General features: G+C 53.0%; 1 protein-coding gene across 5 annotated transcripts in view; it reads right to left on the reverse strand.

Moving 5' to 3' along the window:
• The window catches only part of PEBP4 (phosphatidylethanolamine binding protein 4), an 87,539-nt gene that overhangs the window by 70,885 nt on the left and 1,450 nt on the right, over window positions 1–15,204 (reverse strand). For 3 of the 5 annotated variants that reach the window (XM_069877651.1, XM_069877648.1, XM_069877650.1), the window contains exons 2-3: window positions 6,638–6,783; window positions 5,920–6,052 (exon numbers count right to left, since the gene is read on the reverse strand). In XM_069877651.1, the coding sequence (XP_069733752.1) occupies window positions 5,920–6,052; window positions 6,638–6,777 (273 nt within the window). In that variant the 5' untranslated portion in view covers window positions 6,778–6,783. Of the gene's footprint in view, window positions 1–5,919; window positions 6,053–6,637; window positions 6,784–7,614; window positions 7,696–15,204 lie in introns of those variants that run through there. The other 2 variants (XM_069877647.1, XM_069877649.1) reach the window with 2 other exon arrangements.

The following is a 15,204-nucleotide window of genomic DNA, read 5'->3' on the forward strand; positions in this document are numbered from 1 at the left end:
ATGGTACAGTGAATGCATCTGTTCTGTATATCACAAGTCCTAATTGTCATTTGTTGAATCACTTTGTCTTATATGATTGTTAAGCAATTATTTCATCCAAAGCAGCTTAAACTTTGATTACTGTGTAGTGTTTACAGGGATCAAAGGAAAACCATCAGCTGCTTCAAACCCTTCGCTGGTGCGATCGTGTCAGCCCCGCACGCGTGTGGATGCTGATACGTGAGCAATGAGGAGATGGGACTTGATGACCTGTAGGTTCTTGCCATCTCCAGAGCCCAATCCTTCTGCCTGAAGCGGGGAAAATTATTTGTCCAGGATGGTTAAACGTCCAGAAAAAGTGGAGGCAATGATACAGATGTGAAGTGACATTCCTGCCAAGATCGCTCAGGGAAAGAGGTTCTCAGCGCGTGTGGCACCAGCTGGACCATTGGTCCCATCCTGGAATAACACCCTGTGCTTCTCCATCAACAATGCTCTCCTGGGAAGCGCTCCCGCTCCTTCGGAAGCACAGAAAGGGGAGAAGTGCTTTGCTCAGAGGTGTACAAGTGGGGTGGTGGTTGACAGCGACTGAACAAGAAGGCCAAGGGCATCTTGGCTTGGATCAGACACGGCGTGGCCAGCAGGGCCAGGGAGGTTCTTCTCCCTCTGGACTCAGCCCTGGTGAGACCGCTCCTCGAATCCTGGGGTCAGTTCTGGGCTCCTCACCACAAGAAGGATGTTGAGGCTCTGGAGCGAGTCCAGAGAAGAGCAACAAAGCTGGGGAGGGGGCTGGAGAAGAAGAGGAGCAGCTGAGAGAGCTGGGGGTGTTTAGCCTGGAGAAGAGGAGGCTGAGGAGAGACCTCATTGCTCTCTCCAACTCCCTGAGAGGAGGTTGTGGAGAGGAGGGAGCTGGGCTCTTCTCCCAAGGGACAGGACGAGACGGAATGGCCTCAAGCTCCACCAGGGGAGGTTCAGGCTGGACATTAGGAAAAATTTTTTCACAGAAAGGGTCATTGGTCCCTGGCAGAGGCTTCCCAGGGAGGGGGTTGAGTCCCCTTCCCTGGAGGGGTTTAAGGGATGGGTGGACGAGGTGCTGAGGGACATGGGTTAGTGATTGATGGGAATGGTTGGACTTGGTGATCCAGTGGGTCTCTTCCAACCTGGTGATTCTATGATTCTATCCCAACCCAGCTCTGCCACCGAAGCAGAGGCATTTGCAGCATGTCAGACCCCGCCTGGGAGCAGCTCAGCAGAGGACAAGGGCTGATGCAGCACCAAACAGCCTGCAGCACGGATTTTTTTTTTTTTTTTTTTTTTTTTGCTTTAACACCCCACATTTAAGCCCTCAAAGAGGCACTTGGGTTGCTCAGAAGCCTTGAACCAACCCCTCCGCTCAGAAGTCGCCGGGATGGTCCCAGGCTGTGGGGAGCCACTGGGCTGGCGGCTCTGAAGCTGGAGATGCTGAGATGCCACCACACGGTCTCAGGGCATGGGAACCCAAACCAGCATCAGCTCCAACAGGGCAAAAGGGAGGGGTTCATCACCAGGGGCTTGGGCTAATCCCCATAATATCTGGCTGACAGCATCGGGAAGGAATGTTGGGCCATTGTTTTTTAAAGTCGCCTAGACAGGATGGAGAGAAAAACAGGCTGGTGGCTCCTTAACCCCAGACGGTTCCACGAGCCAACGAGGATACACAAACTGTCAGGAATCTTCTGCTTAAAACCATCTTCTTGAACTAGATTTGAATTTAACCCGAGTGCCGCTTCTCCCAGCCAGCTGCAAACCACCACCAGACACAAACTGGAGCACATCCCAATTAGAAGATTAAGCAGAGCCGCGTCTCCCTTTGTTAAACTCTAATGAATCTCCTCATACAAGTAATTTCCCAAATAATGGGCCCCAGACCCTAGAGCACAGAAACCTTTCTAAGCTGGAATTGTCCCCAACTGAGCCACCACTTGCTCACAAAAGGGGCCAAGGCTGCAAGATACTCAGCAAGTGGGCTCTGCCTTGGACTCTAGGCATGACCCAAGCTCTTGGGAGACGCTCATTCTCCTGGACACAGCCACAATCCCTGCTGCCAGGGCAGGACACATCTGTGGATCTCTGTCTCAATCCCTGGAGGTGTTCAAGGCCAGGTTGGATGGGGCTTGGATCCCTTGATCCCATGGGAGATGTCCCTGGGTGGAACTGGATGGGCTTGGAGGTCCCTTCCAACCCAAACTATTGTGTGATTCCTGAGAACCTCGACTGGAGATCAAGTCCTACCCCTTCCCCATCTCCTAAACCAGCGACGGCACAGCCCAAGGAACCCTCTAAGGAAGTTGTCAAGCCTTCTGAGGGAAGCAAATCTGAACGAGCAGGTAAAAGGTAGCGCCGTAAAGCGCGGCTTGAAAACCTCGTGGCGGGTAAATTGCTTTTTAACAAGCAGACAACTCCTATCAATAGCATCTACCGTATGTTTTTATAAAGTGCAGAAATATGTTTTTAAAAGGCCAGTAAATAAAGTTCCTATTGATTTGATCTCGAGCGTAATCTGTTTTTCTGTCTGCCACCAACAGTGGTAATAAAACAGAATCATGTAACGCGGCGTTTGGGCTAATGCGCCCATACATCACGGCCGGGGCTGCGTGCGCGCCGGCGATCTATCATCTTCCACTGCGATTGCTTAGCTGCAGAATTTATAAACTTGCCCCAAATTGATGCAATGTCCAATTTTCTTTTCCAATTTATTTTTGGTTGAGCAAAGCAATATTGAGGGAGGACAAGGAGGGCGCATTTCCCATCCATCCAGATGTTCTACGCAGCTCCTTTTTCCTTTTGGGCTGAGAGAAGTTCCTCCAAACTGGGTGTTGAGGATGCTGAAAGATACTTTAGTGGCTGTGTTGAGGGTTTGCTCCATGGCACGTCTTTTGATCAGTACCCAAAGGCTGCATGAGATGCCTGCAGAGCAAGTTATCCAATGCCCAGAGGGGTTTCCCAGGAAGGACAAAGCATCCTCAATATCACAGGGCTACATAGAATCATAGAATCACCAGGTTGGAAGAGACCCATCAGATCATCGAGTCCAACCATTCCCAATGGTCCCTTCCATCCAAAATCATTCCACAATTCTAAGATACCACCCAGCTTCAAGGTCCTCCACCCACAAAGACATTGATGTTGCCTTCACCAAGGAGCATCAAGGCTGCAAGCAGAGACTTTTGGCACAAGGAGGGTGAAGCACGGCCCCCCCGGCCCATTACCCGTGTCTTGAACAAGGATTGGAAAGATCTCACCCCTTTCAGCTTGGAAAACTGATAAATATTTCCAGAGATAAAAACAAACACTCCGCTTTCGGCTTTTTTGGTGGTTGTTTTTCTTGAAGAGACAAAGTGTTCCACAGAAAGCAGACACTTCCTACACAAGTTTTCATCCTCAAACCCTGAGTTTTTCTGCCACTGATTTTGATGGAAGTGGCAGAGCTGGTCCTTTCCCCAGCCCATCTCTCACCACCCCATCCACGAGATCACTGAGGCACCATAGCACGTGCTGAGAAGCATCACGTAGAGACGGAAACAACTCTACTAAAGCAAGGTTTTCCATTCTCACTTGGGAATAAAAGAATATCACGTTCCCTGACCTTAGAAAACCCATCACAGAATGGGTTGGGTTGGAAGGGACCTTCCATCATCCAGTTCCAACCCTCCTGCCATGCACTGGGATGCTTCAGCCCTGGTGCAGGACGAGGTGCTCTTGTTCCCACTCAGTTCGGGGTGATTTCTCGGGGAAAATCTCATCCCAAAGCATCCTTACAGGTTCAGGAGCAAGATAAAATATCTATACTCACATAGAGAAAGCCTGAGACAATTCCAAGCTGGTTCTTTGCAAACAATTTAAGGCCACTCAGCCCCTTGGCCCAAGATTTCCACCCCCAGTTTGCACCTTGCAAAAGCTGGAAGGCTCCAGGCTGCATGGAGCTGGGGACGCGTTTCTGGCTACGGCCGGAGGAGAGAATAAATGCAAACCCAAGGGAAGCAGCAGGGCCCGTGTCCTCAGATGCCGCCTCAGCGCAAGATGTGCCGAGTTGTCTTGGAAGGAGCCGGTGCCAAATCTGCCAGCGGAGACGAGGAATCCGCCAGCCCCAATGCCAGCAGGACCCTCCACTACGGGCTTCCCAGAGACCTGCCCACCCCCAGTGCTGGCATCCCATCCCCAAATAAACATCCTCGAGGGATGCTCGGCCAGCCCAGCCTGGGCACGTTCACCCTCCTGGTCCTGTTTGCGGGTTCACCAAGGCAAATCCTGCTGGTACAGCCAGCAAGGAGCTGGCTCTGCTTCTCCCCAGAGCCTCCCCACAGCAGCATCTCTCACCGGACAAAGCAACACCCACCACCAGCGCCAAGTCCCTTCCCTTCTCCCTGCTTTCCAGGACAAAAATAAAAAGCAAAGCAACTGCCTCTATCGCTGGGAGATTTCAAACTACTGGGAAGCGATGCATGGTTTGATGTACAGCATCCTCTGCCAGGGAGGATTATTTTTTTGGAAGAATCAGGCATCTTTAAGAGAAAGTTCTACTTCCTAGCCATGTGATCAACAGGGGAAAGAGACTTTCCAGACGGCAACGAAGCAGCCAGAAAAACTGATTCTTAACACTTCAAGGTAAAGCCAAGATGCACCAGAGTTTTTTCCCCTTACTAACTGCAGCTGAAGGGTCGAGCGGTGCCAGGGTTGGAGCTAATGATGGGGAAACTGCACGTGGTAGTTTGTGATGCCAACAAGGATCATCCTGGGGATCTGGGACAAGGGTTCCCACAAAAATTGATGTCACTGCATCCTCCATCCATCGTCCCCAAGCTGCTCAGGTCATTGCGGGGACACTTGGGGGGGTGCAGGACCACTTGGACATCCAAAACCCCTCCTAGCATCGCCTCCCTCCTCCTCCTCCCCTTCCCAGAGCTCTCACACACACAGCACGGGGGCAGCTCCCAGTGCTCCCAGTGCTCCCAGTTCCCAGCAGCAAAGGGGCTCGGGATAATTCAATGCTGCCACCTGGCGGCGAAAAGTGGGAACTGCAACCCAAGTTAAAAAAAGGGGGGTGGGGGGGGGTGGGTCCAGGGGGGTTCCCCTGGGTACCAAACCGTTATCCCAGCATCACAACCCCTGCGCTGCCAGGGAGCTCAGATTCATTAATTCACCCTGTTTCTCCAACCAGGCACCAGTGAGGGATGCAAAACCCTCCCCAGAAAGTGAGTATTTGCTTTAAAATGTCTGCCAGCAAATTGCAGAAATAGCTCCGCTTGCTAATTTTTGCTAAACTGGAGCAAAAATGGTTATACAATACAGAAAAAAAGAGTGGAGTTTTGGTTTACACAGAGCTCAGCCTCAAAACAAAGCAATAGGAAAGCACAAGATAAAGCAAAACACCCCTGTTCAGCTTGTTCAGACTTCAACCCATCCCTGCTTTTATTGTTATTTGGGCTCTAGCCCAGGTTGCCCAGAGCAGGGGTGGCTGTCCCATCCCTGGAGGGGTTCAAGGCCAGGTTGGATGGGGCTTGGAGCCCCTGATCCAGTGGGAGGTGTCCCTGGGTGGGACTGGATGGGCTTTGAGGTCCCATCGAACCTAAATCCTTCATCCTGGTTTCACACACAAGTTTCACAGGCACAACCGGAGCATCCAACAGGGCTTTGGGAGGGGGACAGAAGCTCAAAGCTGTGCTCGGCACGGGGTGAACGGCTCTCAGGCCTCCCCAACACCCAAAAGCGTTGGTGCTGTGTCCTTGCCTGGCCCAGCTCCCAGCTAGGATGCCATGGTCAGGCTCAAAATGCAAGCACACACATGCTTAAGGAATCCTTTCCCAGTGAATTCCTCCCCTGGGATCCAGCTACGCCTTTAATTAACGCAGAGAAGCGCGGAGCAAAGGCAGATGCACACAAACAATGCAACTCAGGACTTACCTTCTCAGCCTGGGGGTACCGAACGCGGGGGCTGCCCCACTCCCTGCTGATCCGCCACCGGTACTGGTGGCACTGGGGGATGTACATGCAGCCCACGTCACCCAGCTGGGGGTAGATAACTTCTAAACCCCCTCTGGAGAGAGAAAAAGGGAGAGAAGGACCTGTAAGGTGATGCTTTCTCCCAGGTAACAAAGGAGAGGGTGAGAGGAAACAGCCTCCAGTTGCACCAGAGGGGGTTTGGGTTGGATATTAGGAAAAAACTTCTCTACTAAATGAGTGGTGAAGCACTGGACCAGGCTGCCCAGGGCAGGGGTGGAGTCTCCATCCCTGGAGAAGCTCAAATTATGTGAGGCTGCACCCAATCTCACATGTTCTGGGGTCTGAGGGACGTTCTAGGACTTTTCTTCCCCAAAAGTAGCCTCCATCCCCCAAAACTTTCTGCAAAAATCTTCTTTTACCTCTAATGCTATAAAGCTGCTTTATAAACCTCTGCAAAATGGACCAAAGAGCAACTGGAGGGGACCAGAAACACCAAGATCGCTGCTTGCATCAAGCAAGAGCTGCACAGGGCAGCAGGCACCACTCTAGCCCAGATTCCTCATGAAAGGAGGAAACCAACCAATATTTATCGCCCTGGCAAAGGAGACGCTGGAATTAACTGTCCCAGGAGGTGACACGCTCTGGTAGCACTGGAAGGAGACAACGGGGAGCCACTCACGTGCAGAACTCGCTGTCTGGGCTGCTGAGCGTCTGGAAGAAGCAGGTCTTGGAAGGTTTGTCGGACCAGGAGGGCTGCTCCCCGCGGACAGCGGTGCTGAGCAGGCTGACAGCCAGCAGCACAGCACCCAGCGCCTTCATCCTGCCCTGTGGGGACGGATGCACAGAGGGTCAACCCCACAGGCAGAGCTGGGACCCAGCATCCACAGCATATTCACCTCCACGCTTCGGTTCAGCCCCCTCAAACCACCTCCAGGCGAGCACACCCATCCTTATTCATCACTTTTTTCCCCCCCAGTTCCACATTATTAATCCCAATTATGCCAAAAATTAATTGCATTCCCTGCTGCTGCCCCACATGAGGAAACTGAGCTCCCAGCAGCATCTTCGAGGTCCCATATCTCCCCACCTACAAGGAAGACGCACCACCAGCGTCCTGCAGAGCACCAAGGAGGTGCACAGATGACATCACAAGCCGTGCACAGCGACGATCACCACCACAACGACCCCTGCGACACCGCTTTCCAAGCTCAGGCAGCACCAAGCAAGGCCAGGAGCCAGCCCCACCGCTCTCCCTAGGACTCTAATGTGATGGAGAAGATGAAAAACCCCTCCGAGGCTTGGTCTGGTCTAACCAAGACCGTTACCAATGTGATGGAGAAGATGAAAAACCGCTCTGAGGCTCGGTTTGGTCTAACCAAGACCGTTACCAATGGGCACAGGACCAGCAGCAATGCTGACCAACACACCCTGACCCCAGAGAACCTGTTCCAGGGGAACAGCATCCTTGAACCCCACCAGAACCTTTTTCTCCAGCCTTGCCCACTCATTTTTAGGCCAAGAGCCTAAAGGATGAGGGAAGCCGGGGTACAAGGTTTGTATCCGCACACCCCTTTGCCAAGCCCAACACCAGCCCTCACCTCCCCGGGCTGCAGGAACCTGATGGACCAAGTGGTCCATCCCTGCTGAGCCACTTACCCACCAGGTCCCAGGGATGGGTGAGCAGCTCTGAGGCAGAGCCTGGAGGTTTGAGGTTGCCACGGAGACGGTTTCCCAGGAAGGCAGGGAAGAAGGGACTGGGAGTGAGAAAAGAGCCCGGGGAAGGGGCAGCTCAGCCCCTAAAGGGGCGCAAAAACCCAGCAACAGCTTTCCACCCACCAGCCCATAACGACCTTCTCCAACTGACACAGCAGCTTCGAGCCCTGACCTGAGCTCCCCCTTGCACCGACAGCTTCCCAGGGGGTTAGAAAGGATGCAAACCAAAAATTGCTTTGCACTAGTCCATCTTCTCCACCACTGAAGCTGTTCTGGGCAAGGCACGTGCTACAAACCCACTGCCAGCTGGGAATAGGTGTTACACCACAGCCTGGATCGCTGTATAATGAATCTCCGGCACGCAGAGCGAACACGAGTAAGCGCTAGCGCCGCTGTCATTGCAGCGAGAAAAAGGCATCAGGCTTCACTAATCACCGTATCGGGAATGATCCGGAGGTTTAGGGGCTAATGGCTCCCGTTCCCACGCTACGAGGTGGGCAAAGCCCATAATTAACAGCCCTGATCCTGCAGCCAGGCTCACGTGAGCATCGCTTTTCCCAGCGGAGTCAGCTTGCCGTGAGTCAGGAGCATCAAAGTGGGATTTACATCCTTGCACGCTGCCGTAAGCTGGGGGTGCGTGTGAGAACTTTGGGTCCCAAGGGGAGCCGCGCAGGGGGATCGCAGCACGGCCAAGGAGGGGAAGGGTTTTTAATCGCTGCAGCTGCCCAGAGATTCTCTGGATTCCTTAAAAGCAGGATTTCCCTTGGAAAGCTGACCAGGGGATTTGACTAGGACAGAGTTTCAGGCACCAGGAGATTTGTCACCACAGACAAGGGAGTCTTCCTGCCTCTCACCGTGGCAAACCCATCCAATTTTGCTGTTGATTTAAGCATGGAAACAGCAAATCTGGCACAAGGGGGGCATTGGTGCAGCCCTGGCAGCTCAGACCCCCAGGGCTGTTCAGACAAGCACCACAGCTTCGCAGCATCCAGCTCAGGTTATTTCCTGTAGCAACTTTGCAGAGGTTAGAATTATAGAACTATAGAATCCTGGAATGATTCGGGTTGGAAGGGATCTCAAAGCCCATCCAGGGACACCTCCTCCCACTGGATCAGGGGCTCCAAGCCCCATCCAACCTGGCCTTGAATCCCTGCAGGGATGGGGCAGCCACCACTGCTCTGGGCAACCTGGGTCCCAAAGAACAAGAAAAACAGACAGGGTGAAGTCTGAACAAGTCAAACAGAGGTATTTTATCCTGTGGTAAGCCTAGAGGCAGGGAGATGCCTTCAGACACCAGCCACTTCCCTCTGGAAACCTTCTGCGAGGATCACTGGATCTGCACAAAAGGATTTGCTGACAGACAAGGTGTAGACGGATCCCCAGGGATGGTCTGGAAGGAAAAGCAACTTCTTGCAGCATCCTGTGTAAGACACTGTCTTCTCTCTAAATCAGAGTCATTACCAAGATGATATTTCTCCTGCTCGGGAGCTGCAAAGGCAACAAGAAGCCTGAGAGGAAACCCACCAAGGCACAAGGCATGGGAATACCGCACTGCCAGAGCCAGACCACAGCTCCTGCAAGGTCAAACAGGCTCCTGAAGGGCACAAAGCCACTGGATTATTTGCTTTTTAGGCACACGCACAGGTCTGAAGAGCCAGAGGCGCTGCTGGCTTTGCTGCCAGGTCATAGCAAACCTGCCCCGACGCAACCCTGCCTGCAGGAATAATCCAGCCTGGAAAACTTGCATAGGCTTGGGTGAGTCCATCAGCATCTATCTCCTCCGGTCTGCCTGTGCCTGGAGCTCTCAGCCAAGGAGAGCGGATAAACCACGTGCCCGAGAGCCTGCACTGAGCATCCTCCTCTCCGGAGAGGGATCCTCCCATGGCATCACACGCTCCCGCTGGTGCCAAGCCAGGGACGGAGCCCAAGCCAACCTCCTCTCCCAGCACCCCAGGTGTGTTCGCGTGTCGCCTCTCCTGACTAAGCGGTGCAGGACTGCTGGAATCTCATCTTTCCAGCTGCTGGGAAGCCTCCGGCGCAGTGTTTATCCCACTCAGAGCTGGGGACGATACGCTCACCCAGGATGAACACTCAGCATCCGCACCCAGGAATGAGATGCTGCCCTCCGCTTACAGATGCTGCACGTTTATTTTCCGCAAAGCCGTTATGGAAAACACTGTCTTGAAACCCCTCCTGCTTCTCAACGTTATCGTGGCTCTGCAGGAACACACAGGTCTGCCTTGCCAGGCAAACAACCCCAGGATGTTTAACCACGCTCAGATTATGTTCTGCATGTCTGTACATGTAAATCCTCACAGCTTGCCCTGGCCTCTCTCTCCCTTTCCTCCAAGCAAAAGGAGGGGAAGGAATTGCTTTTAAAACCTTGTTAATTTGGAGAATGGCTCGAAAGAGCCCTGGAGAGCGAGCGCAGCCTCTGCAGCTCCACCTTTCCCCGTCTCCTGTCCTCACACAGCCCTGGGATGCTCCCAGCAGGAATGGATATTTAGGAAGAAAAATAAAGCTCTCAAAGGTACCAACTCCAGGTAGTGGCTTTTGGATAGATTTGGTTGGTGAAATGAGAAGCGATGATGCAAAACCCAGGGAAGTGGAGCGCTGCTGACCCTCGCTGCAGCCCCACTGGCCCTTCAGTTCATTGAGAGGAGATAAAAAAATGCAATATATGCATTTCCAGCAAAATAAGTCAGGTCCAAAAGCCACTGAAAAGCCTTTCACAGCCGGCGAAGCTGTTACTAATAGAAAATGATTATTTCCTTACTTGTATATTGGAGATGAAAAGGCTCTTAATAAAGGGAAACCACCTTAAGGCAGAGAAGGAAGGGGGAAACCTGTGGCTGGCTGTAACAACTGCAACAAAACACGAGCGGAAGCCAAAGCACGTGTGTTGGGAGCCAAGTTACACACATCGGCTGGTTCATCAGGCCACAGACCGAGCGTTTGCAGAAGGAAGGAGAAGGTGGCTCGTTACAGAGGAGGTAGCTCATTCCCAAGGAGGCAGCATCTCAGGTGCCACTGAGCACCTCCAGCACATCACACTTCTTGATACGCTCCTAAAACCCCGTAAGTTGCTCCCCAGGTCCAAAAACACATCCCAGGATGCACCAAGAGCATTAGGACACAGCCCAACCCAACACAAATACTTCGTGGAAGCTAAAATCAGAAAGGCTCTCAAAGCTTTCACATCCAAACCCTCCAGCACTGGGGCAGCTTGTGTACTTAATGCTGGGGTTTAGGTCCAAATAGATGTTTCTAGGTCCAAATTTCCTCATAAATACCCACGAGAAGGTGGGTTTTTATTCTGACACGGACCAAAACCTTGTTGTTTGGGAGCTTTGAGGTTCCCACCAGTGCTGGTGCCTTCCCCTCTGCTGATGTTAAAGATTAACCAGAGCCTTTTACTCTCTGCTGCAGCATTTCTCCTGACTTCACCCAGCAGGAAGTCCCCATAAATAGCTATTTTATTTCATGGAAGCTGGGCTCACCTCCATCTCATTTCATTGTGACCTCTGCCCTGCCCAGACATTCATCGCCTGCAGGGACAGAGCAGGGAGCCCGTTCTGGCCCTTGAGTTTCCCCAGCTCTGTAACACAGGAAACCTGGCACTGGGTTTGGTGTTTTTTTTTCTAACCCTCCTCCCAGTCTGTTTCAGGCTCCAACAAAGTGAGGGCTCACCACTAAAACGCACTAGAAATTTCTCTCCCTTTCTTGTAAGGCAGCCAAGACTGTTGCTTTGCTCCAGTGCTCATGCAGACATGGATTTAGAATCACAGAATGGTTTGGGTTGGAAGGGACCTCAAACCCAGCCAGTCCCACCCCTGCCATGGGCAGGGACACCTCCCACTGGATCAGGGGCTCCAAGCCCCATCCAACCTGGCCTTGAACCCATCCAGGGATGGGGCATCCATTCATTTTTCACTGCATGAGCAATGAGTGTGCTCCTTGCACTCCCAAGCATCAGTCCAGCCCAGCTGCTACAGAAAAATCTCAGCTTTTCCTTCAAGTGCCAGCATTTTCCTCTAATATGGGCTCCTCCCTGCCTCAGTTTCCCCATGGAGCAATCACAGAGGGTCCTGTAAGCCAAGCGCTTAAACTCACATAGAAACCAAGCCCTGGAGCCAACGGCTGAAATAAAGCGTTTATTGTTGATACCCACCAGCGAGGCTGTAGGAAGCAAAGAATTTGGCAGAACCTCAGCAGCCAGGGGAATTCCCTCAACCTTTGTGCTGCAGGAAGCCCATTTTTCCGATATCATTTTCCATCATGATCAGCAAAGGAAGCAGAAAGCCACATCCTCTCTCCCTATTCACGACCTGCTGCACCTCCAGCTGTTCCCTGGCCACTCAGTACCTCTCACCCCATCCTCTTTGGAGGTTGGTTTCATAGAATTCCCCTCTTCCCAGCTAACAACTTGATTCCCAGCTTCGACTGAATGACCACAAGGTCATCTTCACCTTGGTTCCAGCCAACCTGCAAGGCTTTCTGAATTAAAAAAGCACTTATCCCAGCACAGGCTATAAATTTGCATCCATTCATGGTGCCAGCTTTCCTTCTCGAGCAATTCCTAGGTGCTGGGAAGAGTTAAATGGATTTAGGGGATGCAAGAGCTTTATTTGGTACAGATCTGCAGTTCTCCTGGGTTTGTGCAGTATCACGGAAGGATTAGGAGTTAAAGACCCAGGCTGCAGAAAGGAAAAGTTCTCTCAGCTGGCTGCCTGGCAGCAGCACCAGCTCTTGCATGTGTTACTGGAACAGATTGTATCACCAGCTAAATCATACAGGAGTTCAATAGCCAAGCCTGTATTTTACGGTCTCTGCAGCAGCAATAAGATGCTGGGACAGAACACAGAGCAACGGGGTTGCATTTAGTGCTCACAACCCCCCTCACAGGGCAGGTTCCTGGGAGCCTGAAACAGCCAAGCTGTGCATTTTGCAAAGCACTATGTGTGGATACACGGCGCAGCCCGAGAGATTAACAGAAAAGGATTTGGGGCTTGTCTCTTTTTACCTGCTAAAGCCCCACATCTGAACTCTCACCCCTGCCTGCCCCATTTTCCAAGCGTGCAGCTGTGCCCGGTCAAGCTGGATTAAACTCCACCACCAGCATCACCCTCAGCAGCAAAAGTCCTGAGTGAAATCAAGAGGGAAGGGTCAGAGCCCAAAAAAAAAAAAAAAAAAAAAAAACGGCATTTGGAGCTGCAGCACCCTCTGAGCTGGGATCTACAGGATCAGGGAGGGGATGCACAATGCTTTTGGTCCTTTGGAGTGGCTAAGGCTCTGCAAGCTCCTGCATCTCACCAGGAGAGGATGCAATGCAGCACAAACTGAACACTGGAGGAGCCTCAGGGGTGCTGTGAGCCCCCCAAACCCTCCCTGGGAGCAGGGAGCCACCCAAGCACCAGCTCTTCTCCCTCTGCCTTAGCTGGGCATTGCATTTGGAGAAGAATAGTCAATGCTGAGTGATGAGCACAACCAGGTGCGATACCCCAAGCCCAGAGAGCAGCCTCAGCGCGATTCCTGCATGCCGGAATGCTTTTTCCTGCCAGCACAGTCCCAAACTCCAGCCCCTGCAGCATCTAATACCACCCTGAGCCTAAGCACTTGCCCTAGCACACCTGCATAAGACAACAGCACCTTCACCCTTGGTGGTTCATGGCTCAGGGACAGCGCTACCCACCTCCACACCCCATTGGCTTCCACCCCATCCATAAACTCCCCTCCCAGAGCATCATCTGGTGCCCAGGAGGTGGCTGGCACCTTTTGGGGAGGGTCACTGGGGAGCTGTGGTACACACAGCAGCCTGGGGAGGAGAGCCTGGAGAGGAGGTGACCTTGGAGACCAGCATCTCCAGGAGCCGGCTGGCCACGCGCTCCCGGGCTGGATGTGCCGCGTTGCACAACCACACCTGGCAGAGCCCACCCCGCCACGGCAGGCACCTTGTGACTGTTCCTCCTGCTGGAGCTGCAGCTCTTTCCGGGGAAGGTCTTCTATTTTAGGAAGAATGTTTTCATTTGGCCTATATTAAGCGCATACATTTCGCAGTCACAAGGCAGAGCTGTGCCGGAGCCTCCTTCCCTTCAGCAGCTCTGCAGCTTGGCAGATCCCGGATCCCAGCGGTGCCGACGCTCGCGCAGCCCAGCTCATCGCTCAGCGGAGCTCTGCCTCCTGCCACCAGCTCCGTTTGCACCCCAGCCCATTGCTCAGCAGAGCTCTGCCTCCTGCCACCAGCTCCGTTTGCACCCCACCATTCACACACTCACTGGGAGGATGCTGAGCTCCTCTTTAGGTTTCTTCTGGCTCAGATATAATCACAGAATGGTTTGGAAGGAACCTCAAAGCCCATCCAGTTCCACCCTCTGCCACTGGATCAGAGGCTCCAAGCCCCATCCAATCTGGCCTTGGACCCCTCCAGGGATGGGGCAGCCACCCCTGCTCTGGGCAACCTGGGCCAGGGCCTCCTCATCCTCACAGCAAAACATTTCTGCCCAAGATCTCGTCTTAATCTCCCCTCTTGCAGCTTAAAACCATCCCACCTCATCCTACCCCTGATCCAGAGCCCCTCCCCAGCTTTCCTGCAGCCCCTTTCAGCACTGGAAGCTGCTCTAAGGTCTCCCTGAAGCCTTCTCTTCTCCAGGCTGAACAACCCCAGCTCTCTCAGCCTTGTACGGGAGGTCCTCCAGCCCTTACACCATCTCCTCTGGACCCGCTCCAACATCTCCACATCTTTTCTGTCCCGAGGACTCCAGAACTGAACGCAGGGCCAAGAACCCTCCCTTACTCCTGAGGGCAGGGGATGCCAGTAAGCCTTGTTGCAAACACCTACACCTGTGGGGAGCTGAAGCATTGAGAAACCCTCAGGTGTGGCTCCTACTCAACCCACCACCCCCACTCCCCAGGGATGCTGCGGGGGCAGGTTCAGCACCAGGACTGGGTTACAGGGGGGTCACCCAGGTGTTTTCACCTTTCTTCCTTCTTTTCCTATCCCCCCTTCTCCTGGACACTGCATCCTGGCAAGGAGATGCGTCTCTGCCCCGTGCCTCGTGGATGCCCTAATTATGATTACAGCTCTTTAGAGATGACAACAAAAAAAAAAAAAAAATAAACAGACACTCATTCCTGGTCCTTGACACCTCTCCAGCCAGGCTGGGTGACACTCGTGGGAAAGCCCTGGGGCTGCAGATTAATGAGGAGCTGGGGATGAGGAAGCAGCATCCTCTGCTCTGAGTCAGCCCCATGATTTGCCCCATCGAGGTGCGACGGGCTGGGAGGACGCGGCTGCTTCACCCACCCTGCTGGTCCCCATCACCGTGCAGGGCACAGGGACCCATGTGGAATTCAGACTGGCAGAGCAGGGCTGGCTATAAATAGCAGAGTTTCAGATTCAGCCTGCGTGTGGCTCTCCCCTTCGCTCCCCAGTTTATTTTCTCCCTCTTTCAGGGGCTTCTTTTCAGCCTGAGATGAAAAGAAGCCCAGGCTGGACCCTTTATTAACTCATACGGATGAAACAGCAAGACAGAA

The sequence above is a fragment of the Phaenicophaeus curvirostris genome, chromosome 27, assembly GCF_032191515.1.
Source record: "Phaenicophaeus curvirostris isolate KB17595 chromosome 27, BPBGC_Pcur_1.0, whole genome shotgun sequence".
NCBI classification, from domain to species: Eukaryota; Metazoa; Chordata; class Aves; order Cuculiformes; family Cuculidae; genus Phaenicophaeus; species Phaenicophaeus curvirostris.